Source organism: Phasianus colchicus, chromosome 4, assembly GCF_987193195.1.
Source record: "Phasianus colchicus chromosome 4, bPhaCol1.hap1.1, whole genome shotgun sequence".
In the NCBI taxonomy this organism is placed as follows: Eukaryota; Metazoa; Chordata; class Aves; order Galliformes; family Phasianidae; genus Phasianus; species Phasianus colchicus.
This window is the reverse complement of record NC_143439.1, coordinates 47,671,205-47,698,580: the sequence shown is the minus strand read 5'-3', so window position 1 is coordinate 47,698,580 and position 27,376 is coordinate 47,671,205. Positions and strand designations below refer to the sequence as shown.

Sequence of the window (27,376 nt, the reverse complement as noted above, 5' to 3'; positions counted from 1 at the left end):
AGTTCATTTTCCTAAGTTCAAGAAGCCTTTCATCTTCCAGAAGCCTTAGCTGCTCAAAGCCCCTTTCCCCAGAGCATTATCTCATCTTAGCAGCCAAGCCAGCCACTGGCTCTGCTGCTGCTAAATGTCGTCTCTGTGTGCAGGTTTTGCAAAGGTCGTGTCCTAAAACAGCTCTTAAAAGTGCACCTACATCTCCTATGAACTAAGAGGTATCCCTGAAATCAGGCATGAAAAATAGATTTATAGGTACTCGCTAAATGCTATTATGAAAAATGAAATATACAAGCAAATCCCACGTGGCATGAATCCCTAAAAACCAATACTTTCCTAGTTGGTTTGGCTTAAACTGGTCACAGAACGAAAGAGCAATAGAACAATGATTTCCTCATAGAGCACACGTGTTCCTGGGGGTAGCACAGCACCTCCCTGTGCAGCAGCGCCTATTAAAAATCAGTGCAGTAGAAATGCAAAGTCATGACCTGAAGCAGTGATTGAACACCTGGTGGGAAGGCAGGGCTGACCCAGTGGAGCTCAGGTGCAAGCAATGGAGCTGAGTGACCAGAAGTGGTGCGGCCAGGATCCATCCCTTCCCAGACCTCATTTAAGGACTGTCAGTGGAAGCAAGGGTACCTTGTTGGAGATTCCTGCCTACCTGAGGCCTTCTAAAGGTAAATGCCTTTTTCCTTTTATTTCTTTATTTGTGGCTGCTGCGTTTGGGTTTGTACTCATTTGCTATGGCCAAAGACTTTGCTGCCCCACTGTTATCACTGTAATTTCCATTATGTCATAGCATTCCAATCAGGTTAGATTTATTTATAATTTTAACTTCAAAGGGAAAGTTGGTTATCATAATTAAGTAAGTTACTCAAATACTTTGTCATTTAAAATTTACATGAAAGTACTTTAGAGCCGTGATAATGTATAGAAGACAGTAGACAGAAAGCAATAAATGCTAGTGCTTTAGGAAAAAGAAAACAAAGCATCTAAGTCACAACCAATGAGATCTGCTGTTGTTGGTTTACAAGGAGGCTGAGGAGCTGAGACTTCACAGCCTGGGAGAAGGTGCGTAGGGCTTGTGACTGTCTGAAAAACCTTTTAGAAGGTGCCATGGGGTTGCCAACATCCGAGGTTGACCACATTCACCAGTGTCTAAGCCTTCCTAACAGGGCCTTAAACAGAAACACTCTATCTATAGAACACGTAAAATAAGAAGGAACTAATATGAAGTGTCATAAATGATGGCTTGTCTATTAGAAAGTCACAAAGACTGTTAAATGCTTTTCAAAAAGACCTGGGGGGGGGGGGGAACCTAAAGTAATGTAAGAAAATGTGGCTTGAAATAATAAATATCAGTAATAAAAACATTCAGAGCATGGAAAACCAGGTAAGAATTACACCGCAGGGCACTGTTCTTATGCTAATGGGAATAGAAGTTAAGGGTGAATGAAAAGACATCAAAAGTCACAGCAGGAAACATTCAACATATTTCTGAGTAAAACACTAACCTCTGTCCTCACTATGCACAAAAAAAAAAAAAAAGGTGTTATAGGGATTTTTATGTCCTGGCTTATTATCTGACTCTTGAATAGACTAAGTTCTATTTTACTCTTGGCTTGGTCTGTTGTTTAATAGGGAAGAATAGCAAACAATTAGCAGGTACTTGAGATTTAGGATTTCACTTCTCAGTGTGAAGAAAGCAGCACAACGACCACAGGTTTTTTCTTCTCTAAAGCTGAACAGCTGTGTGCATACTTCCTCTTCTACTGTAAAGCCCTCCAAGGTGAGCAGACTTCAACAGTTGTCCTGCTGTCAGACTTGATTATACTGATGTTTCTAACACACACTGAAGTGAAGCAAGGCCTGCTGTACTGAGTACATCAGTGGAGTGCCTCTGGGGTAAGGTTAGGGTATGTCCCACAGCACACTTACTGCTTTTGGGAGTAACTCACAAGAGGTGAGGTTACACTTCAGCTCAGGTAACAAACGAATGGCGTTTTGTTGTAGCCAACTTACTGTAACCTTGAGAAAATGACAACCCAAATCTTTTTAATGTTTATGTATACAAATATGCCATTATGGGCCCCAGCTGTAGCTATGGTAGATGCCTAACAATAAGCTCACCCACCCCTGTGCTTCTCCAGAAGAGTGTTCTTAATCCTATCTTGCACCTGTTTTTCTATGCTCTTCTCTGCTACTCTGCTTTCTTCTGCACCTTTGTCATGCTCAGACACAGCTCTCCTGGGCAGTATGCAAGGACAGCTTCTCTCAACTATCTGACAGTTCTTCAGAATTTATTTTGGGATTCAAGGCATGCTTACGTGTTTGAACCCAAATAAGGCACTGACTTTCACAGTCGTTAGCTATAGGGAGGTCTGTCCCTGTCAGCACCAATGCAGATATCCAGCTGTGAGTTCTGCTTAACTCAGGATTTTGTCTGCCTTAAGTTCAGAGTCTATTGAACACTAAGATAGAAAGATGCTCTGTCTGTGAGAAGAAGCTCTCACTGTAGTTTGCTATCTTGGCTTTGCTGGTTTGCCATTATTGGATTCCTATTGCTTTATTTATCACTATGTATTTGGCACTTGAGTGGAAGTCACACAAGCACGTAAGCTTTGTGATTCCAGGCATGCCTAATTTTATTGGAACTCCACCTCTAAACCACAAAGTAAGATACAATAATTACTGAAAGCATTGCAAAATTGTTCCAGGAATTTTTTGTCTGGACCTGGCCTGTGAGCACCAGCCTCTTGCTGTGCAGTTACAGAGGCAGCTGTTCTGGTTTACTCTGGCCAAGGAGCTCATCTTCCATGTTCCATTTGCATCATGCCATGGCAAGACAAAATGTTGTCACCACTTGCATAATCCTACATCATCTATAAGTGAAGTTTACTCAGATGAGGAAAATAAAGGATGCATTTCATGATATGGATCATGAAGCAGAGAACATTGGGGGGTCATTAAGACTACACACAACCTGTGTCAGTGATGCCCATAGAGGTGTTGGATGCTCTAACTCTGGAGGCACTTGAGGTCAGGCTGGATGGGGCTCTGAGCTGTAGGTGTCCCTGTTTGTTGCAGGGGCGTTGGGTTATATGGCTTTTAAGGGTCCTTTCCAACTTTGAGTCTCACTCTTCCTCCCCCAGAGAGGTTCTTTTTTTTTTTTTTTTTCTGTCAGAATACTGGTGTTGGGTCTCTTAAAGTTTGCTCCTGTGGACTGGGATTTTCACAGGAAAGGCAAAGCAAATACTTATTATAAAATTAATGTAGGCTGGGGCAGCAAGTAGAAGTGAGAAGATGCAGCTGGCAGTTTCCTAGGGTAATGTACAATTAATAGAACTCAAGATAATGCAAAAACTCATAGCTACAAATTTAAATTTTATGCATATACATCTATTAAAAAAATGCAGCATTTGTTATATAACCCTTCTGCCTGAAGCTGGCAGCAATGACCACGGCTGGGTTCCTATAAATAGGGCTGCTTCTAAAAATTAACAAGCACCGTAGCTTAAACCTCAACCCAGAAATCCCAGCAGAAGAAATACTTATTTTAGCGACTGTTGCAGGCAGTACGGCTTATTAGAAGCCCTTAGCCTGCTGAGAACCATAGACGGCTACTTAAGATGGGACGGCACCGTGCTGCCTTAGTGGTGCTCTCCCTTCCCAGACAGGGCACTGGAGGGGAAGGGAAACCGCTCTCGGCGAGCGGCAGCTTCTCCCGAGGCAGCGGCTCCCGCAACCGCGGCGATGATCCCTGCGGGGCTGCGACCGGCCGGCGGCGGGGCAGGGCGCGGCCGGGCGCTCCGCCGGGTGGCGCTGCGGTGTCCGCTCGACGGCGGCCGCGTGCCGGGCGAGGCGGGGCGTCCGGCTCCCGGCCGAAAGGGACGAAGCTGCGGGCAGTGTGGCGGGGCGATGAATCCCGCGTGGAGGGCCGTTCTCTCGGAGAGCCTCCTCGGTAGGTGGCGGCGGGGCCGGGGGGCGGCTAACGGCTCCTCGGAGCTGGGGAGGACGGCGCCGTCTCGGGAGCAGCCGGCTCCCGTCGCGTGCCCCAAGAGAGAATGCGCGGCGATCGCAGCGGGGCCGTCGAGTCCTCGCCCCGAGGTCCGTTGCGGAACCCGCCCGGAGCGGCAGCGCTGAGTGTCAGCAGAGCTCCGCGCCTGTGGCTGGCGGCGGGCTCGGCGCACCTCCTATAAAGCGTACGGAAAGTCGCAGCGCCGTGCCGTGCGCCTCTGTGTGCGGAGCCAGCGAGCCCTCAAGCTGGGGGTCAGCGCCCGAGCTGTGCGCGGAGCGAGATGCCAAGCGCTGATCAGCCTCCGGCCCGGCACTGAGGAGCCCCGGATCGTAGCGGGTTGCTTACTGGGTGTTTGTTCCCTCTGTGAGCTGACCCTTCTCTGGGCTGGGCGATCCCCGCTCGTGGCCTTAGCAGCGGCTGCTGCCGTCGCATGGGAGAAGAGCTGTTTTCTTATCCTGTTTCGTGGGAAGATGTGTTCTTTTAACTTGAAATAGCAGATACTTCTGTAAAGGAAATGCTTTCTTTGAAGGTAACTACAGTCTGCTGTTGCCTGAATTGCTTTCAAAATTATTTAGTATTTTACACATAGAGGTATAAAATGGTACGTATTTGGTAAGCCCCATATCACACACTGTGTGATATGTATTTTTTTTTTTTTTCTTTTTTAGGCTACATTTCTTGGTCTCTCTACCATGCCCTGCCACCTATGATCTATTACTTCCCTCTGCAGACACTGGCACTTACGGGTTTAGAAGTTTTTGCAGCTGCCTTCTTGTCTCCAGTATTCCTGATAATTGGTCCTTGTTGGAGGCTGGCTAACAATAAGTACATCCTTGCTCTTCTGAGACTGACTGTGGTTGGTAAGCATGCGCTGCTGTTAGAGATTCTCCCCCACCCCCCCCAGGTTCTTATCAAAGCATAAGAATAAACATTGTGAATTTCCTCATGATTCCGATGACTGTGGAATGATGCATGAATAAGAAGTTCTTCTCTCAAACTTGTGCATTGTTTTTCTCTTGAGTACGTTCAGAGGAATATTCTTTGCATCCATTGTGGTAGTTCTTAGATGAGTTCTGCATAATTAAATGCAATCTCATTTCACCCTCTATTTTTAGAAGCTTTTAAATTTGTACAAATGCCCAATAGCAAAAAGGTTTTCAGTATTGCACAGAGATCAGTAAAGCAAGTGCATTTTTTTTGTATAGCATTTCTTTGTTTCCAACAACAGATAGATTTGGGGGTATTATTAACATAATCTGCCACAAATTAAGTGTTCTCTTTAATCTACTTTTGAAATTCTGAAATATGACTTTTTTCTTCATTATGTGTATCTGTATGCATGCATTGTATTGCTGGGGTTATAGGCTCACCCTGGGTGAGAAGTGACTCACACATTCCATCAGTTGCACAAGAAAAGGGTTTGACCATAAATTCAGAATAGAATTTGTCACTACCCATCCCACATGTTCTGCCCTAAGCTGAGATGTGCTGGGTTCCCTTGCATTCTTCAGCAAACCAGTGCAAGTCTTAGTTCTTGTTCTGAAGTCTGCTGGGAGGCAGGCTATTACTGATGAGTTTGTAGCACCTGTATGAGGTCAGAGGAGATGAGGGTATCCATCCTGCATAGAGGGAGAGTGCTGCTGATAGATGGTTTCCTCTTGCTTGCAGTTCCTGGCTCCTTATTTATCAGTTTAGGATGATAACCAGAGAATCACTTTCCTCTCTTTATTGGTAGAGAACAGGAGAGGATAATATTACTTACTCTGTTTGCATTGCTTATTTGGATTTTTTTTTTTTTAAGAATCCTTGTTTCTTACCTCTAGAACCGAACACAGATTATTGATGTCATGATTTCAAATGGAGTTCTTTTATTTTTCTGCTCTTTCTGTCCCATCCATTCTAATACTTCTTAACAAGCTTTTCAGTGAGTGGAGTGTTGCACTTTACCTTTCTGCAGCACTCCTCAGCGCATTGCTTTCTATGAGACTTGCTTTTAGAGAGTAGAAATGAGCAAGCATTTCAAATTGCACTCTATGTTCCTTCCCACATCACAGTAATACACAATTTGCTGTGTTTATTGAAGATTAGTCATTTGGATTTACTGGTTCACTTTCCCACAAGAGGTGGAAATTGCTGAAATGTGTGTAGTTCTTGTTCTGCTAAATAAAAAGAGCAGTGGTGGGCTTGTTGTGCTCTGTGAGGTCTATTGGTTTATACCTGTTTACTCACCACAATGGTGAAGGTGTTAACTATGAGTGAAAAGCTAGCCTCTTCAGTAATAAGGCGGGGAAAGGATGTGTTAATGGAGGTGTTCATAAGAGGGCTCCAGAGCTTGAGAAGGTGAGGCTGTGAGCATCCTCAGCCAGGGTACCCTCAGCATTGCTGAACACAGGTGAGGCTTCCCCTTCATTCCTGCCTAGGTTATCAGTGATTGTGTCTCCTATTTTCACCTTCGAAACACTCCTAATTTTGTACCCCCTTGGCTGCTGTACACTATGTTCTCTGCCAGTTCTCATGTACTGTATTCACCTTTCAGTGCTCTACAGCAAATGTCCACATTTGGGGAAGATGTGAAAGGACACTGCTCACCTTCTTCTCACTTCTTCCTAGCAAAGAGTTTAGCATCAAGTGGTAATTCTCACTCTTGCCTCTCAAGATTCTCAAACCCCTTTCAGTTATCCAAATACACTTGCACAGGCAGCTCTGGGGTGTAGGAATATCTGCATCAATTTTTTTTTACTTGGTTTTCATCACTTGTATTTTAAATAATTATTTGAAATAATTTCTGTCCTACCATAACGTGCTTCTTTCTCTCCTGTCCCTCAAGTTGTTTTGCCTTCTTTCCATCTTCATGGCTAGGCACTTCTTGCTTCTTTCTCTTTGGATTTTCATACCATCTCAGAAAGACCCCATGCATGCTGCAACCTATTTCACTAGAAATAGCCAGCCTTTAATTTCACAGTGTTATATAAATAAATTTGGGAAGCTCTTCATACTTAGCTAAACTCAGAATATTTAGAACTTTTTAAATTTTTTAATAAAAACAATAAAATAAAAGCAATAAAAAAAGACCTTCCCTTCTCCTTCATTATTGTTCACTTGCTTTTTTTTTATCCTGCCAGGAAACTTTATTGTCTCTGAAGCTTTTGTTTTGATTTCCATATCCTTTCATGCTACTTTGTGTTCTCTTAAACAGAAAAAAAAAGCAAACACAACAAACAACCCTTCTGGCAGTGCACTTAAGAGTCTTTGTCTTCAGACAACACGTACAGTAGATTTACATGTTTGGTTAGATATTTGCATTTTGGGTGTATTTGCTCAGCGGCCAAAGGTGTGTCTAATGTAAACAGGCAAACCCACACTAGTGCTAACCTGATGAAAGATCTGCAGAATTCAGCATGATGCGGCAAGAAATCTGTGTGCGTTGTATGTGCAACCTGTGCTAAAGTCTGTGCACAAACATCAGTCACTACACTCAGTGATTTCATTCTGCCATCTTTGTGTCTTTTGCTGTAAGCAAAATGGGCAAATAGGCAGCGCCAGGATCAGCAATTCCATTTCTACTCATCTTTGCTTAATATCTCTTCAACTTTAACTCAGACTAACTTAGCAAAGGGCTGCCAGCACGCAGTGTTTCTTCTCCCTGTTTGTCACTAATGCTGGGTCACAATTTGCCACACAGACTGAAGTTACATGAAAGCATGTGACTGACCTATAGTCACTTGAACAATAAAACTGCATATAAAAATGAGGTTTCTGTGCCTTGAGAAATGGAAGACGCGTGCAGTGTCCCTTCCAGTAAGTGGGGGAGTTATACTTTTCAGTAACCAGATGGAACAGGCAGTTTTGGTGACCCTGGAGGAAGATGCTGGGCCAAAGCAGGTCTTGTTCACAGCCAGAAAGGCCAGTTGCCTTCTAATCCTTGTGCAATGCATTGTGATTGTTTTTTTCCTTTTTTAAAAAAAAGGATGGAACTCAACTTTTATGATTTTGATTCAAGCAAGCGCACTGTTCTGAGGTATCTGTATACTTAAATACTTTATTTATATTTTATTTATGGAATCAATAACCACAAGTATTTAAACTAAGGCAATCACTGCAGTTCTTGGATAATGTCTTTGTGTTTTATTCTTTTTTTTTTCTGAAAACGCTAACTGTGGCCATACCACATATCCCCACTCCCTGTCCAAACCTTTTTAGCTTATTTAAAAATCTGTGGTGTTGTGTTTGCAGATGAATGGCATAGCCATTCGAATTGCAGATAAGATTGAACTAATGCACAGGAAATCCTCGTTACCAGTTCTCTGTTGCCCACTAAAGCAAACTCTGCATGTATGTGTGTTTGTAGGGAGCTTAGCATCGTTCCAGGCTCCAAATGCTTCCATTCGACTGCTCATCTTGGCTGCTGGTGTTTCATCCTCATTGCTGGTTCAAACAGTAACATGGTGGTCAGGAAACAGTTTGCAAAGGTATTTTTTTTTATACTGATGGAATTATGAAAGACATCTCTCTATCTTAAAATATGTATTTATGGTTTTGTTTTCTGAGGGAGAAAACAAGATTGGCTTTTTTCCCCCCTTTCAAATGTGTCAGTGATCTAAAAATGATTCTTGCAGGTTCATCAGGATATGGGGCTTCATTCTAGGCAAGATGATGCTCCTTGTTCTTCGAATCTGGTATACATCACTGAACCCAGTGTGGAGCTCACAAGCTGTCAATACTGTCATGCTGGTAATTGGTTTAGTAGCAGCAGTGGAGCGAATTTATTCAGGTAAACACATTATAGCAAAGAAAGCAGTTATGAAGGTGTCCTAAGGTATGCCTGTCTATGTATAAGTATTACAGACTTTACAAACCACAGGTACTTCCATTTTCTCAAAACAAGACAGAATCTGTGTTACAAACCATGCAAGCTGTAATAAGTTGGACATGCCAACTAATTGCAGTATCAATAATGCAGCAGTAAAATAAAGAAATAACATAGCTCACTAAAACCAGAATGGATTATCCTTTCTGCAGCAGAACACATCTGTGGTATTACTGTTATTTTCCTAATTCAATCTGCTCTTTCAGTTTTTTCCATCAGTACAATTTTTTTGACAGAGAAGGGAAATGAGATAAAGCTAAGGAATAGCTGATGTGGCAAAGTAGACAAAAAGAGTTGGAAAAATGGGCAAATTATCTTGGTCAAAATTCATCCAAGTTGTTGGAGCATCTGGGTTGAGTGCATGGCAGTTGGTGCTGGCAAATGGTAATTGTGCTTTAAAAGTGTGAAGGGAGTATCACCAAGGACAGTGAGGCTGGCTTGGTTAGCGAGGGCAGCTCATGTTAAATCCTTAGAAGTTCCTTCCTTCTCAGTGTAACATGAATGAATTAACTGAAAGATAAAACCTTGTCTATGTGTAAGTGGGTATAAGTTGGCATTGTGTGTTTGTGTTGTGTTTTCTGACTTAAGCTAAGCCTCGACTTTCATAATAATTTAAAAGGGAATCTGCTGCAGGAAATGAGGAATGGAGTCTCTTCTTGCTACGTGACAAAGCAGTACGTTGATGCAATTAAAGGCACTCCTTTCTCCTCAAATAAGTGAGGAAAAAGGAGAAGAGAAGGAAGGAAGTTTTTCTGGCTTCTTTGGAAGTGTCAGGTTGTGTTCTTATCAGAGTTTAGAGTTTCAGTGAACAGAATCCTCTGAACAAATTCCAGTAACATTTCTGCTGATTTTCAAAGCCTCTTCAGTGTTTTACATTCCAATAAGATGAAGAATAATCACATGGGCAGGTCGCCATTTTTGTACATTTAAGACCAATAGCTTTTCCTGGTAGACCTAGGAATTTTACTAGAGACTTTTGTCTGATCAGTTTTCATGAGAAATCAGATAAATTAGCTTTTGTGGCTGTTTAATTTGTTCTGGTAACTTTGTAATCTTGGCTGTTTCTTAATAACACTTTCTGTTCTTGTTTGACACCTTGCTCAGTTACATTCCTATTCTTATTCTAGTTGAAGGCGAGAGGAAGCGAGGAGCAAACAGTACTGGTAACACAGTTAGGGAGACTGTCTCACAGCCGAATTGGCTTTTGTCAGGAGTTGCTTTTGGCAGCCTCATGTTCCTCACCGTTTGGATATTTGGGGAGGTCTCGCTAATTTCCAGATGGGCAGTAAATGGACATCCACATACAGGTCCGGACCCTAATCCATATGGGTAAGTGCCTGTGGTTGGTTGGTTTTATTTTGTTTGTAATTATTTGAACAAAACAATAATTAAAAACCAGTGTCACAGTGAAAATTGAAACATTTGTTCAATTTCACTTATTTCTGCCAAAAGGAAGAAGGGAACAGACAGGTTACATTACTTAGTGTGTTATTGGAAGGAGCTTGGTTACTAGAAAGAGGCTGATAGTATAAATGTTTGTGTAGAATAAACTGGGTACAAGATACTTCTCACAGAGAGCTTAAGAATTGGGGTCAAGTAGTACTGACTTGTTTTCTCGTATTTCCAAGCATTGTGTCTGCACAAATAAATTCTAAATTTTTCTGTTCAAAAATGACTTTTACGTCCACAATAATAACACCTGATCAGCCAGACTGCGAGATTACTTTAAAATTAGGACTGAAGTTGAAGTGCTTATGAATGAGATGCATCTATAAAAGACAGTAAATGAGCCTAGCAGTTGATTTCATCAAGAAGGTAATAGGAAATTGTATACTTTAGAGACTGCTTGGGTTTTTTTACCTCTTTTATTATTAAGCATCTATGTGCAATATTAAAGGATATGCTTCTGTAGAAATTTTAGGTGTTAAGAATTTAGTCTTATGTTGTCAACTGCTCACCTGAGTTCCAAAATCTAGAGAGTGGATTAGTTACTTTGATAACCACTTATGAGTAGCTGTAGGTGAGTTAGTTAATAATTTAGAATTAGCACTTAGAAGAGTTACTCAAGATTGTTAGCAATTTTAGATGCTATGCCGTCCCTATTTAATTTCATTGAATCATGCAATATCCTGAGTGGGAAGGACCTGCAAGGAACACTGAGCCCAGCTCCTGGCTCCACATGGGACCATCCAAAATTTGGATCCTATGTCTGAAAGCATCGTTCAAATGCTGCTTGAACTCCTTCAGGCTTGGTGCTGTGACCACTGCCCTGGGGAGCCTCTCTGAAGTGACCAGAATACTTCTGTTCAGGATGGCTTCAGTGACAGGCTTGTGCTGCTGAACACAGCTCATTTTAAATGCTGTGTTGAACAGCTGTTATTTTTAGCTGGGTGTTTTTTTTTTTTTTTTTTTTACATCCAGTAAAGGGGAGAAAGTGTAGCAGGGTGTGAAACAAAGATGCTTTACACTGAAGTCAAACACTCTTCAAAATAAAAGGATTATAAAATACTACTAACCATCCTTGCTTCTGTGTCTAAAAGTTTATTTCTGAATGCCAGATGTTTGTAAAATAAAGTAGTGTATGATTTCTTTTTCCTTTTTTCTTTTTTCTTATTAGTGGTACAGTTCTGTTGGGTCTGGCTCATGGACTGATGCTTTCGTTTTGGAGTTGGCCCTCTTTTGCCAGTTTTGCCTGGTTTCTTATAGGTAGGAGCAAGTCTGGAGCAGAATTTTTGTTTTTATTACCTTAGTTATGCCTTTGGATCCTACATCCCGTATGAGAAAAGTGAATTGTTAATCAGAGCTTCTTTATCACTGGCTGTTGCATGTGCATATCTGACCAGTTGACTAAGGGTTACAGGCCAAATCTCCAGGTAATTGCAGAGCAGCATTGTTCTCTTCAGAATCCCTCGTTGAAGTTCTGTTTCCATGAGCAGCATTTCAGTTCTCATCATCTGCATTGTGCAAGGCTACAGCTAGGGTGATGGGGCTGAGATGACACAAGCCCTTGGATTCTGCAGGAGGCACAATAACTTGTAATGTGATGAGAGGTTCACCTAGAGGCAAGGTTACAGCTAGCTTCCTTAGTTGCCGAGATTTCTTGGCAATAAAATAATAAAAGCAGTTCTGCTGAAGCAATGCATTTGTGAATCAGTCTGCTTGCAGTGAGTCTGGTGGGAAAAGGGGTCTGAGTGCTGGATCTGCACATCCATTTTCAGAGAGAAATTATAGTTGTGCCATAACAGCCATGCAGCAAGCCATAGAGGAGATAAAAATTGTTCTGTAATTTTCTCATAGAGAGATGTTTTTTCCATACTTTATCAGCATGGATAGGTGCAGCTTGGTTTAGGTTGTAGACACATCTAAGAGAAATTGACTGGCATAAATGCTGTTCAAAACACAAAATGAAACAATGCTTCTGTTTGGTCTTAGCTAGTTGCTTGTGCATCATTTTCATCAGGAAGACAAGGCAATACTTTCCACAAATGTTTAATAATTGGGACCGCAAAATATGGAAACCAAAGGACATGGTACATCATGTTTTGCTTTTTTCTTACCTTCTCTTTTGGAGCATTGAAGAGCCAATGCTTTCAAGTTACTCTTCACAATTGTGAAGACAGGAAATTTTATGTGAACTGAGTTACTCCTCGAGCTACTTCTCTTCAGAAGCCAAAATAAAATAAATACCAGGACAGTCTCAATAAAAGCACAAGAGTTGGCAGTGCTTAAACTGTCATTTGCCCTAATAATTAACCTCTTGGTGCAGGTGTTAGTTTTAAGAAATGTGTGTTCAGACTGTAATGTATGAAATTTGATTTTTTTGATGTAAGCACATCAAAGTTGGTAAACATTATATAACAAGCAGACCTATAAGCATCTTAAAAACTACATAATCTGTTGTTATGCATAAACTGCATAATAACTGTAGTGCTGGAAGAGCTTTGTGTAAGAAAGGCAGTTCAGATTTGGCTCTTGATATTGTCTCTCTGCAGTCTTTTTGCTGCACTCTTTCAGTTCAATAAGCAACAAGTAAGAGAATGAGATGTTGAGAAAACTAGACAATAACCATCCTTCTAGTGGTACCATGACTGCAAAGCACAGTTACATTTCCCAGGCTTTTTTTTTTTTTCCTCCTGGTAAGAATGCTCTAAAGAAGAGGACAAATAACGTAGCTGACTGTGACTGACTTGTTTTTTTCTGTCCCTTCACAGGCATAGCATCTTCAGCTGGTCTCCTTTACTTACACACCTGGAGTGCTGCTGTTGCAGGCAACATTCTTGCTGTCTTTACTATGTGTGTGTGGCCTCAACTGGCTGGACGCTTTGTTGGCTGTCTGCACCCTGGAAGAGCCATGAGTACAGCCATGTTCACCTATGTTCTTGAATTATTCTTCTGTGTATGGTGTACAGCTTATAAATTTGTACCTGGAGGAGTTTATGCTAGAGAAAGCTCCCATCTTCTTTTAGGTACATGTATGACTGTGAACAAATATTAATATGCTTGCTTCAGCCTCAATCAGATTTTTTAAATATATAAAATGTATAGGGTTTTTTTTTTCCAAATGCTCTGTGGTAAGAGTTCCTATGAGAAAGTTAGTGAAACATAGAAAAAATCTACTTGTTTCTTTACTGTCAGACATAGTTTAAAATGTGGGCAGAAAATGGAATGTAGTTGAGAGAAAATGAAAAGGTAGATAAATAAGCCTGATAAATAAGTACATGAGAAAGAAAGCTGTTAATCAGTCATCCCAAAAATATGGTTGCACTGCAATCCAGGGCATGACTGCATCTGCGTGTTAGCTAGCTTTGGTAGTGTTTTGGTATCTCAGATAATAATGTGCTTGCTGGAAACTTGGTGGTATAGGAAGGCTATTAAGTCTTTCTGGGATTGTAATATAATTCAGCACATTATTTAGTTCTGCTCTGAGGACCAAAGTGCAGCATCCTGCTCATCTAGCTAATCTGCACTTGCGACCTGAGCTTCATTTCCACATAATTGTACCTTACGCTTTGTGGACATACCAGCATGTTTGGAGGAATGTTGATAAGCCTGCAGTGTCAGAAATATGCGGACAAACAGAAGAGGGATGGGAGAAGAAAAGAAATTGTCAGATATTTGCCAATGAGGAAGATTTGAGGTGAGCAAATATAAAAGGTTTAGCAAAATGATCCACTGATTAAGGTGGGGAGGTGGAAATGAAACCAACGCTTTCTAGTTTTGTCTCTGAAATAACTTTCTTAGTAGGTATTAATGTTTTTCAATAGTATATTTCACTTAAGGAGTGCTGAACATTAACTTGGGCTAATCGTGTGGTGCATATGAAAATGTGACACGTTATCCCACGTTGTCTTTCAAAAGGATTAATGAATGCCATGCCTGACTTGTTGCTTCAGTGGTTTCAAATTTCAAAAACGCCTTCCAGCCACTTTCCTCCAGTCTAGTTTCTTAGTTTGTATATAGAGCTTCACATATTTCAGCAATCACTCCGGATTTTGGTTTGTTATATTTTGAGGAGGGTTCCATTACATTTACTGTAGTTTGCTTTGTTCTGTAGGCAATCCAAGGGACCTCTAGAAATTGTTACCTCAGTTCATTTAGTTTTATTTTTTGGAGTTATAGGAAGAAAGCGTGTGGGAGGGAAGTATTAGATGCTTTTTTGGGTAATGCTTTGAGAAAAGAAAAGCTATTATATCAAATCCCTCTCTATCGCTTCCTTTGAAATACTCTTGTGATTGATTCACCTGGCAGGATCATTGAATAGAAACACAGATGGTTATAACTTTCTCTCTGGCAAAAAGAAACTTGTGAACTTCACCTGTGTCAGCTGATAGCACTACATAAGCTTATTCAATGTGAAAATGCAATTTTTGGCTTTCTGATGCCATTCCATTGCTTATCAAAGACACACAAATTATATTATGAGGCTATGTATTTATTGCTGTGCTTCCTTTACAGCCTGGCTTTCTGGCAAACTACTTTTTTTATTCTGGTTTCTTTCAGGTGCAAGTGCTATTTCTTGCTTTCTCCTCCTGTCCAATATCCTGCCTTTCTCTTGCCGTGTTTTGGGTAGGGAACAGCACTGGGGAAAGTGACAATGAAAGTAAGAACGTTATATTCAGAACTTCCGTGCTACTTCACTGTGATGTAATGTGATGCTAGAGGATCAAATCTCTGGTTGCCCATCAACTTTAATGGCTTTGAAGTATGCTCCCTTTGAGAAAGGTTTTGTGTGTACCAACTTCTGCATTACACTACACCTGTCTTCCTTGTTTGCCAACTTTTACACCTACTGTAGCATGTAGGGCCATAAGAAAATTATGAGTAACAGTTATTTTATCTTCAGCTGTAACTGTGAAATAAAACATGAATTCTGCAGTTAATTAACTACGACACAAAGATATTGAAGGTGTGCTTCCACCAACAGAACTCTTACCCTGTTCATTATGCTTCCACATTTTCTTTGCAGATAATGGGACGCTTCAGCTCCTAAGGGATGAGATAAGAGCTTGTTATTTTAATCTGCACTACCTATCCAAAGGAAAACATATTGCAGCAGTTACTTCTCATCCTGCTGCAGTCTGCTTACACTGTTTCTGAACTATTGTTGAGCAATTGCTCTTGGAGTCCTGTATAGAAACATGTTAATTGTATCTTGGTGACAAAGCAGTTCATGTGCAGATTTAACAGACATCTAAAATCAACAGTGTAATTTTTCATCAAGCTCTTATGTTAAGAATCTGTAATATGGGAATGTAACTTAATTGCTCTTGTCCAGATTAATTCTGGTAAGCTTTGAGAGCACTGAGCTGATGTGAGAGTTGTAGCTGTCAGTGGAAGCCTGGAAGTATTTAGCATACAGAATCCACCCTGTACAAGCCTTTGACCCTGCAACAATACTGCAGTGCTACAAAGATCAGTCTTTGCTTGTGTGTGCTTGGGAAGCTGTGGAAGTAGATGTTAGGATACACAGAAGTGGAGAGGTCTGTTGAAATAGCTTTGCTTCAGATCAAAGGATTAAAATCTTTGTTTTATGTTGTTCTCCCTGCTGATGCATGAACAGAGGAAGGGAAAACGTGGCTTTGAACAAATATTTCATTGACTGATAGAATGTTCTACAGTGGTACCCAGCAGTACCAGTTGAGTTAAAATATCTCTGTGTTTCCATAGTGAATAATGAGAGAGGCTCTTAAGCTTGCAGTTTGCACCCAATGCAGTCTAATGCTGGGGACCGAAACGTTATCTGGTGATGTTGTGATCTTGGTGGGTTGCAAGGGAAGAATGAGAACAGTTCTGAGCTGCATCAGTGTCAGCAGCCCCCCTTGCTCTCCTCCTGAAAAACCCCCAAATGATCTGTGTTTTGGAGCTCACTGTAGTGAAGACAGAGTTCATGACATGAAAGGGGCTTTGGCTAGGTATTTTTGTTAGCTTTAAGTCTGTTCTTAGTTATCAGCAGGCTTAATAGGTTTGCAGCATGCTGTCTGTCTCTCAGGGCCCATTTGCTTGTTCACCCCTCTGATTCAATGTACTAAAGCTTAGCTGCAACTTATTTGAAAAAGTACCAAACAACAAATAATATAGTTTTGAGCTTCACAATCTTTCTGTCATTATTTTTGTGTGGAATGTGTATTCAGTGGAGTTTCAAATAATCCTTTGGCTTTGAATTCTCACTGCAGTACTACTATTTTGAAATAATTATTTTGAGATGCTTATCAGTGTCATGCTTAATGTCACAAACTGATTTTAAAGGGAGCAATGTCTGTCATCAATGTAAATTAAAACTATTTCTGCTTTGCAGTATGCCTACAAGACCTTGCAGGCATGGCTAAGGTGACTACTCTGACAATGATAAGTAGGATATTCTCCCTTAATTAATTAATTAATCCTTAATTAATCTCATGTTGCCTGCATCACTGCATTTGCTATAGCATTTATCTGTTTGTGCTCTGACTGAATTGTCTTCGCTGTTGGATTTGTAAGGTTGAATGTCACACAGTAGCTGGAAGTTTACTAATGATGCATTTATGAGCAATGTTTAATAAGTTGGAGTTCTACAAAAAAACTAATAACCTGTTTTTACAGGGTTTATTATGTTATGCATTGGGCTAGACTTTCTAACAGGATCCAAGAAAGATCTGAACTCCATCTTCGAAGTGAAAAGCAACCAAAAGTCATTTTTTAAAATGAGTACAAAATACATTAAACTATGTAAGTATAATTTTACTTCATCTCTTCCATGACTCTAAGGTGCTATCTGAGGACAAAGCATAATGTAGTGCAATGTTTTGCTCAGATGTTTCAGAAGTGTTTTTTGGTGCTAGTTCTAGAGCCAGGCCTGTAGTTGGTATTGCCAGTACTGCCCTAGCTCCAGTTTTGATTAAGATATATACTTACCTAGGAGCTGATTCACTATGATCATGGTGGTGAGAGACTGTATTAGAATATATTAAATGATGACCAAAAAAAAAAAAAAAAAAACAAAAAAAACAAATGGGGACAAAAGAAAATGTAAACAAGGATTTGGCATCATTTGTGGTTTCATTTTGGTACATGAGAAGGAGGCCTCTCTGTATCTAATTACATGTAATTATTTTCATGCAACCTTTCTGGAAAAGAATTATGTAAGATTTACACAAATTTTATTGTGGAAGATGATGTCAGAAGAAAGAATGTACTTCCCATGTTAGCAAATGTTAAGCAACTTGATAATCTGTAAGATGCAAAGATGCTTACAGGGTCAGATGAGAGATAATACAAGTCTGAGCATGATGAGGAAGGACTTACAATTGATGACCAAAGTCGGTGTAGATTGTGGATGCTACTGTATAAATGAAATAACCACAGAGGGATTTGATCATCAAATTACAATGTACCAAACCCTGACAGCTTGTAAGTGTTCATTGTGGCTATTTGGGAGGCTATGTGAGCTCTGAATTTGCATTCTGTGAAGTTGCAGTACTTTTCCAAGCAACTGTCAATGCGTGCACTTAAGCAAGAACTACTCTGGAAGTCAGGCAGGGATCACATCTTTTTGACATCTGGAGACTTGAGAAGTAAACTAAATTTTCTTCCACACGTTATGTTAATACAAAATAAAAATTGCATGCTACAAATGCGTATCTGGAACATGGAGAGGAAGTTTACATGATATTCTTACTTATGTGTTGTAAGGTATTCTTCAGTAAGTATATTTTTTACATAAATATTACAAGGAGTGTTGGTGTATGTGTCTGCTCAGCCTGTTCTCTTTTGGAGAATGGAAGTGTATCCGTATGCATACAGATATTAAACACACAACTTTGAAATGGTGTTATCCCTGGCAAATGTGGAAATATAAATATGTTAATACCCTACTGTGTGTGTAGCAGACCTTAGAATGGCAGTATACCCAATTCTGTTTAACTGCAGTAGCATTATTTCTTGCTTTAAAACTAGCTTTTCTGTGTTTCTCTGTTTCAAGTATTGTGGCTGTTTGTTGGTATTGGTTTGCTAGGATTGGGTCTACGTTATAGAACTTATGAGAAGAAGTTGGGCCGAGGGGTGAGTAGTGTATATATGAAAGTGGTAATTTTCAAATATACAGTGAAATGCGCCTCTGATAACTCAGACTTAAGTCTTTATATCAGTACAAATATAAATCTATGACTTGATTACTCCTATAAGTTTAAACTTTTGATGCAAGTGGTTGCAATTATGACTTAAACTTGCTTTCTCTTGATAGCATCCTGACATAGCCATCTGAAACTTGCTCTTGACATGTTTCTCTGGTTGGTGAATTTTATCCTAGAAAGAGCACTGATGGCAAATGCAGGAAAAGATGCAGAAAATATGAGAACTGAGTAGAGAGTATGTGTGTGCATATACAATTGGCTTTCTTTTTAGAACTTGTTGAGAAGTGTAGTAAAAAAAAATAGGTAGTTACTCCTAGAAAGATAAAAAATATTCGTCTTTTTCATGTTCATGTATTTACTATTACTGTTGCAAATTCATTTGAACTACAGTGACTTTTTGCCTCCAGATAATACTGCTGATTCTTCTAAAAATACCTAAAGACTTTGTGATTCTGACAGCTTTATTAGGAAAACATATTGGTTAAATTATCTCCACTGGGTGTCTTTTACAGCACTGTGTATCTGATGTTGTTGAATGCAAAGGTGTAGTGTGTAGGGTGTGACTTTTTTTTTCTATCTTGTTTTTGAGGTTCCAAAAAGAGACTTCTCTGCTATGATCTGGCCTTTTAGATTTGCATATGACAATGAAGGGTGGTCCAATTTGGAAGGATCTGCTACTTTACTTAATCAGACAGGTAACTTTTCCCCATTTCATTTATATTTGAGAGGCTTCATATGAAGAAAGAGAGAGAAGCAGGAATGTCTGTTAAGTCTTTTCTTGCTTTAACATAAGATCTATTGTCTTTTCTGGAATTTGTGAGCTGTTCCAGTACAAGCACTTCAGTTAAAAATCCATTTGCAGAGATGGTTATTTTTCCTTAGATACTAAAGGGGTTTTTGTTTGGAGGAAATACTGTTTGTGATCATCAGTATCATTTTTTTCTCTTATATTGCTGAAAAGTCACTTATCTATAGAAAAAGCCTTTGCATAAATGAAATAATAAATGACCTTCCTTTGAGCATGGGCAGGCCTTTCCTAGCTGCTACTTCCCTTAGGAACCAGGTAACTCTTCCTGTTTGTTGTGGCCAAAACTGCAGGAGGACCTGTTATGTGACAAAATTACTCCTCAACATGCAAACATAGCAGGTCTGTGGTGCCCTGGAAAGGGAAGGTTTCCGTGGGAAATGGGGCTGGGAACCCTTCTGTCACTGTGCTTGTTGGCGGATGCAAATTGCTGTAGGCTAATGAATTATTTGGAAAGCAGCAGCCTGCTTCCTCTTGCATAAGACCCTTTGGAGAGGAATTGGATTTGCTAGATGAGGTAAGTGCAGATGTACTGTATAGCAAGCACACGTTGGTTAAGTTGAAAGCAGTAGGCTTGATGCTATGCTGTTAACCTGTGCTTTTGAAATGCATCACATTATGTTTGTGCAGGCAAGATGTACAGCACAGTTTAATGTGTGTCTGCCCATGTGGCAAGTAGGAGCTATGGCATCCAGGTATGAGTATGTCTCCATTAGAGGCTTTGTAGCTTGTGATGACCAAAAATTTGGGCATCAGTTTGTTACCAGTGTAGGACTGGCCCTGATTGACTCCTGAAGGACTTGTGTCCATCCACGCATAATCAAGAGTAAAATAACTATGTTCTGTAATCATATAAATCGTATACAGGTCACAGTTACTAATTCTTTCTTTCCCACTTTAGGTGCAGATTTTATCACTGTTCTGGAAAGTGATGCCTCTAAACCATTCATTGGGAACAATGACCCAACAATGTGGCTAGGAGAAAGACTAGGATTTTACACAGATTTTGGTCCAAGTACGAGGGATCACACTTGGGGGTGAGTCATCTTTACATGCACGGGGAAGGTAAATAAGTGGAAATACTCCATTAAAACACAGACAAAGAATAATTGGAATAATTATGACAACAATTGCTTCCTGGAGCTTGACTTCAAGAGCGTGTGATGATTCACTAGCATTACAATGCAATGCAGATGAAGTTGTCTCTTTGTTAACAGCAACCCATTCTTGATGCCTGGAACTGCAAGCTACTTCAGTATTGGTGATACAGAGAATGGCATCCTGCCTCTTAATGTGCAGATTTGGAAGTATGACATTTCAAATAATAAATGGGATTGGCCTTTCTCTTTGACAACTTTAGATTTCAGACTTAAAAATGTGATTGTAGTTGGAAAATGTAACCGTAATTAGAAATGTTGAGATTATTAAATTCAGGTTGGATTGCATAGTTGGGAAATGAGCACATGTCTATTTGATCAGAACTTTTTGTGTCTATTTTTATGTTGATGCTTGAACAATTACCAGTTGGATGTCTTTGAACATCTTTGCAGTCTGAAAAGTAGTGTCTTATGATGTGTGCTTTTTTATTAGTTTTTGTTTCAATGAGATTTATGGATGTGTATGGCAGATGGAACTTCTAGTGTTGTTGCAGTGGTTATTTAAATTTCCTTGTATGTGAGGGGAATTCAGAAACTTTTTTTCTCTCAAAGCTTGTACCTTTAAATGATGCAAAATGGGACAGACAGGTAACTGAAATTTTATTCATTGCTTATTTTGAAAAACCTGATGCAAAATAGCTTTAAGGCTGATTCTAATCAGAGGCTGAAAGAATGAGAAATCTCCTGCTTTAAAGATGTATTTTCTCCTGCTTCTGCTTTAAACAAAATGCTTTTAAATTACTGGTAGTATAAAACTATTTTGTTTTGCCTGGGAATGTAAATTTTGAAGGGCTTCAAAGTAAGAATTCATCTATCTATGTTATAGATACACCTATGAGAAGACCAACATTCTTTTGTAGATGGATCTGTGTCCTTGAGTTATTGACTGTCTGGCTTCAATATGTGTTCCTCTGAGATGCCAAAGCAACATTCCTTTCCTCTTCATTCACAGTTCATGTATAAGGATGTCTGGGCTTATATATTTTTTTTTCCTTCTTCTTTCTGCATTATTTATAAATTACTCATATATCTTTGTTACCAATTTTGGATTGCAAATGAATTTAGTAAACATTTTTAGGCTCGTGCTTAAGTAATATTTTAGAGAAAAAAACACTGAAGTTCAGAAATATCCAATAGAAATGATGTAAATTCTGATCTGATAGCTTGAGTTTAGGGACCATTAGACTTCTGGTCACATTTATCTGCTTTGTTCAGATTAGTGATGCTTGCAAACTAGGAAGTTTAACTCTTTCCATCTTTTCATATAGGATTATGGCACTGTCAAGATATCCAATTGTAAAATCTACCCATCACCTTCTCCCTTCTCCAGAGGGAGAGATTGCACCTGCCATCTCCATGACTGTCAACTTCACGGGGAGACTGGTTGATTTTGTTGTCGCACACTTTGGAAATGAAGAGTGTGTATTCCTTTTTGAATGTGGTGAATATTAACGAGGGATATTTTTGTGATGTTCTATGCAGTTGCATTTTCTATTTGTGGCAATATCTAAGATTGTTTCTGTTATTTCTTAATATTTGTTTTAATTTTTGAAAACAGAAATTTATGAATTGGTTACAGACTATACAACACAAAGAAGCTGCTCAGAAAGCAGTAGGAGCTCCCATTGTCCTGTATTGAGCTTCTTCCCTTTCCTCATTATAGAAGCTGTGCTGCAAGCATGTGTACAGGTTTCCCTTTTACTAAGCATGTATGTCAGAAACTGCTCTCGATCTGGTTTCAAAAGAAATTCTGTTCTGTGTCTCACACAGATGATTGCCTCTCTGAGAAACTGTGAAAGTAGAAGAAAATAGCTCTTCCCCACAGAGACCTGAGATAAAGATGAAGAGGAAAATAGGGGGAGACACATGAGGAAACAAGTACAAATTACATTGTGTTTTGAGATTAGTGAATTTTATAATTAATGGCAGGCACAACTGCTTTTTTAATCTATTAATGCTGACTAGGATGGCACAAACTAAGAGACTGGACAACTAGGGATTTTTAAAGACTGTTTCTATAATGGTGTCCTTTAAAAGAACCCATCTTCTTGAGAGGTGTATTTCTAGAAGGGGCTGTTGAGTGAGCTGGCAACTTTTCATATATCTAGGTCAGGCTGCTATTTAAATAGTCTTTATCTTCTCTCTGTCTGCTCCTTCTCCCTAACGCATTTGCTCCAGTCAGAATTACTACTAGTCAGAAAGAACAGCAGCATTTCAATTCCTATTTTGGGAGTACAAATTCTGAAATCTGGTCTGTAGCCCAATCTACCAAGTGTTTAAAGCGATTAATTTGAAGAATCAGTGAAAGAGAAGTGCCTTGGATATTATTACAAGGACAAGGGCTGCTTTCCAAGGCAGTATTTTACCAGGCTGTACTTACACTATTACTTTTGGTCATGTTGGAACTATTGCGTAAATCTGTTAAAAAGGTGGAGAATACTTGGCAAATGTTGTAAATGCTCATGGGATGACATAGGTCTTAAATTACATTTCATAAACCATGTGACCCAGACTCTAAGACTACTTTTTCTATGATTTGTCCATCATAGGAGTAAAAGGTTTTGTTGGCATGTCAAGTCCCTATTATACACCAGACAGCCTGTGGTAGCGCAATTAAATTTCAAGTGCAGGCAGAGACAAAGCCTCAGATAACCAGAAGCAATTACATTCACGTCGCCTAGTAATGAGATAGGTATTAAAACCAAACTTCTGGTTTAGAAATTTGTTGCTCATATAATGATTGGGAGGAAAACCCTGATTACATCTACCACTACCATGTGGCTTTTATTCAACATGGTGACCACTTTGCTGAGGAATATAAAAAGGTGTCAGCCTCTGTTTTCCTGTCATATGGCAGAAAGAATCTGAGCTACAATAAATGTATATTAAATTCTTTTCTACTTCTTTCAGAGAGGACTTGGACAGAAAACTTCAGGCTATAGCTGTTTCAAAGTTGTTGAAGACAAGCTCTAAGCAAGTTGTATTTCTAGGATATATCACTTCAGCTCCTGGATCCAGAGATTATACTGAATTAATAGAAAATGGAAATGTACAGGTAATGTAAAAACAGTGCTTCCTTTAACAGTTAGAGATAACATGTATTTGAAACTTTAAATTCAGGATTGTAAATGGGTAACTTAGACATACAAAGAGATACGTTTTTCAGAGTCTTCAGCTACCTGATGAAATGTGTAGAGTAGATGGAGTAGATGAGGCAGTGTACATCAGTTGCCACAAGGGAAATGCCAAATAGCTAGCAGAAGAACAAATTGCAATGAGGGTTTTCAAGACTGAGAAGAGAGGCCTGGAGTGTTTGTTAAACCTCCATCCCTGTCAATATTAAAAATGTGGCTGTGGAATCACTGAGCTCATAGGTACTTTGTGCATGGGGTTGAGAGTGAGTGAGCTCCAAAGGCCCCTTCTAATGTTAAATTATATGATTATTTTGTTTTAAATTTGAGTTTTGCAATTTGTCAAAAAGGCACTGTGTTTTTTTCCCCTTTCTACCTTGCAGTCATGTCTTAGGCAAAACATTTTTCTGCAGCACTTTTATACACTGGTTATATTGGTTCTGTCACTGATTTGAAGCCTAGCCATAAGGAAAGTTTTCCTTGTTTGATTTTTTTTTTTCTCTTGTTCGTAGGATATTGACAGTACAGATCGTGACAGGTGGTGTAGCTATATTATGTATCGTGGAATAATAAGGTATGTTAAAGAAGGGGTATGTTAAGTTCAACTGGTGACAATAAATTTTACACTTTTCTGTGGCTAACTGTTTGAGATTCTTACGTTCCTTAACAGGTGTGTATGAGCAGTTAAGTATGTAATGAAGTAATGTGAAACATCAAACTTGAGAAGAGTTGGTGTATTTCTAAATATAACTAGCAAAGGCAGTGTTAGGACTTTCATCCTTCTATGTCAAAAACCATTAGATTTAGTCTGTTTTGTTAATATAACAGCACTTTTTTCCAGGATCCAAGATCTGGCTTTGCAGCTTCATGCTAAAATATGAAGGCTAAGCCCTAATTTGTATGTGACACAGAAGATATAAATTATGAACTATGATTGTAGGGTATGTTCAAAGAAAATGCTGATCTAATCCAGCCAAGCTTTGTGCTGGAGTTAGTGGAAATTTTAACAGTGTAAAGCCCATGCTGAAGTACTTTCCTCCGCCTGAGATGTATGCACTCCATATTTTGTAATACCAAATTGCTCGTAAATCATCCTCTTGCTGATGTTTGTACCAGAATGAAATTCAGCTTATTCCAAAATGATTGTAAATTCTGCAGTGGTAAAAACAGCATATCCAATAAACTAGATACCTGTCATAAGTAACTGTACTGAGTAAAAATACCCCACCATTTGCAATCTCATTTTTCTAGTTACTCATGCCACTGATACCCGAGTTCCTTTCTTGAATTTCAGAATCTTTGCAGTGACATTGGTGAGCTTATACCAGCATGCATATGCTAAAACTGTAACTTTAAACTTAAATTAAGTTTCTAGAACTGGGGTTTATTTTTGTTGTCAAGCACCAGTTCATGTCTTGCTTTTTCTGCTTGTGACATTAAGCAATGATGCTCATATTCACAGTGCATTTCAAGATTTCTAAGGCGACAGTCAGAGAAATGAAAAATGGTATTGGTAGGTTAAATAATATCTCCTGGGAGAAAAAAAGAGACATAAATTAAGAGTGTGATGAAGCTGCCTTGAGTTATTTCTTCAAGCTAACTCTTCTTGTATCCGATAGGTTGGGCTATGCCCGCATATCTCACGCTGGTTTAAGTGACTCAGAAGTCCAAATGGCCAAATTTAGAATCCCAGATGACTTAGATAACTATGTTGACAATGACAGAGTTGTCATTGATCCCAGCCAAGTTCCTGAGGACATCCATTTCAATCCCAGGTCAGTATATCTTATAAAAAATTAAGGAGATGATATACATGATGTCTAGGAAAAAGCTAGTTCTTAAGGTGGTCAGTACCAAATCAAACAGAAGGTAAGGAAGCAATAAATTCTGAATTCTGATTCCACTTTTTTTCACTGACTTGGCATGTGCCTTGGGAAAATCAGCCTGCCGTGTTGCACCATAAATTGAAGGTAATGGTTATTTCACCCAGATGATTAACCTCTGAGATTATTTGATAAGGATGTTTGCCAAGTGATGTGGTAATTCATTTTATAGATGGCAAACTTCTTATGTTTCTCAGCACTCTGAGGATCAGGACCTTAATACACAATTATGTAGAACACAAAATACAATATCTGTGTTAAATGCTCTTTGTATAAGTATTTTAAAATACATTATGTCATTTGAGCAAATGTCAGGGAGGATATCTGATGCAGTTTGTTACATGTATCAGGAGATAAAAAGGACAAGACTTTTTTTTTTCTTTCTTCTGGCATTCAATGACCAAGAGAAATATGGATAGAGTGTTTATTTTAGATTGAGTATCTGTGGAGAATCATGAGGTTTGAGAAATGTCGAGCCACAGAGGAACAATTTCCAGCAATGCCAAACTTACTAAGTTAACTTATTTCTAATTTACACAGTACAGAATACATACAGAGATACGTATTTTATATACACCTACAGTTAAAGTTACGTTTTTGTTTACATCTCAATCACTGGCTTCCTGTCTAAGCAGAGATTTGCCTAGATGAAACTTGCCCAAGGTTAGAATTACAGTTTCAGACTTTTCAAATTGATTTCAGTTGAGACTTTTTTTGTCTAGTTCCTTTGTCTCCATATAAGCAGGAAAAAAAAAAAAAAAGATAGCATTTAGGAATTGGTTTAACTTTTTCCCATTAATTGCACTTCTTCTGAAGTGTACTGCAACTATTTCTGTTATTTAGCACTATATTTTATTTTTGCAGATCTATCTGCCTCGTAGGAAATCTTGAGGCTTAAACAGAATGTGAAAAGATTTTGACATAATTTTTGAAAGATCTGCAATATTAACAGTAGAGCTCAGTATTTGTATACAGTGGAGAGTGAAATAATATCCCAACTGAAGTCAGTGGGAAAAACTTAAAGAGCATAGGATTTTACTGCATAAAAGTATCTCTCACCATGGTCAGTTGGTGTTCCATTTATAGAGGGCCCATGGCATTAATCTAATCAGTGTAATTAAATGTCTCCATCCTAAAAGACCTCTAAGTAGGTAGCTGACTTAGGTTATGATTTATATGTAAGCTGGGTAGAGGCCTGTTTCTGAAATCAACTGTCTAGAACATTAAGAAGAAATATTAACCATACTATAGAAGCATATGATTTAATTGCATGAATTCAATTTTGTTGTAATATTTTTGCCTTATGGAATGTTTTTCTTAGGTTTGGATCTTATAAAGATGGACATAATTATGATGAGAGTATTCATCACTTTCATATGAGCACCCCTAAATATTTTAAACAAACAGAATAAGAAAATAATGTATTGCGGGGACCAACAAGAAAGGTTGGCAGCCAAAAAGAATATATTGCTTAAGGATGAGGAGTCCTGTGCTGTATAACACTGTGAACATCTGCGTAGTAGTTGGTGACTCTTTGATTTACCATTGCTGTGAGAGGGAAGTTGCATAAATTTTGATAAACTGGAATCCTCTTGAGCCGAGTATCTATTTTGTATGCATGAAAGCAAAAATGGGAACTTGCTTTGGCAATAATTTACTCAATTTTATTAAACATATATGTTGTACTGTTTCAGAGTTTAATGGATCTATCCTTTTCTTCAGTGTTAAGATATGACCCCCTTCCTCTCTTGATTGCTCCTTAGGACAGTCATAAGCAAGGAGTTGCAGCAAACTTCTGCACTTCTTTGGTGACAAAGCAAAATAATGTGGGAGTGAAGATAATCTGTTGATTCATGCTGCATTTTGTATTTCTGTTGCTATTACAGTAACAAACTTAGCTGCCTTTTCTTTTTTTT

At 39.1% G+C, this 27,376-nt stretch overlaps 1 protein-coding gene across 2 annotated transcripts; it reads left to right on the top strand.

Annotated features, from left to right (window-relative positions):
* Nucleotides 1-472: 472 nt before the first annotated feature.
* Nucleotides 473-27,376, top strand: CWH43 (cell wall biogenesis 43 C-terminal homolog). Of its 2 annotated transcripts, none has more exons than XM_090139458.1 (16): nt 473-668; nt 4,678-4,869; nt 8,358-8,478; nt 8,626-8,780; nt 10,004-10,205; nt 11,494-11,582; nt 13,088-13,342; nt 16,956-17,081; nt 18,334-18,413; nt 19,074-19,179; nt 20,191-20,326; nt 21,715-21,864; nt 23,357-23,501; nt 24,090-24,151; nt 25,197-25,352; nt 26,782-27,376. In XM_090139458.1, the coding sequence occupies exons 1-16, from the start codon at nt 545-547 to the stop codon at nt 26,870-26,872; spliced, it is 2,190 nt and encodes a 729-aa protein (XP_089995584.1). In that variant the 5' UTR covers nt 473-544; the 3' UTR covers nt 26,873-27,376. The 2 variants fall into 2 exon arrangements, with proteins under 2 accessions (XP_089995584.1, XP_089995585.1); XM_090139459.1 differs by lacking the exon at nt 473-668 and adding an exon at nt 3,866-3,952.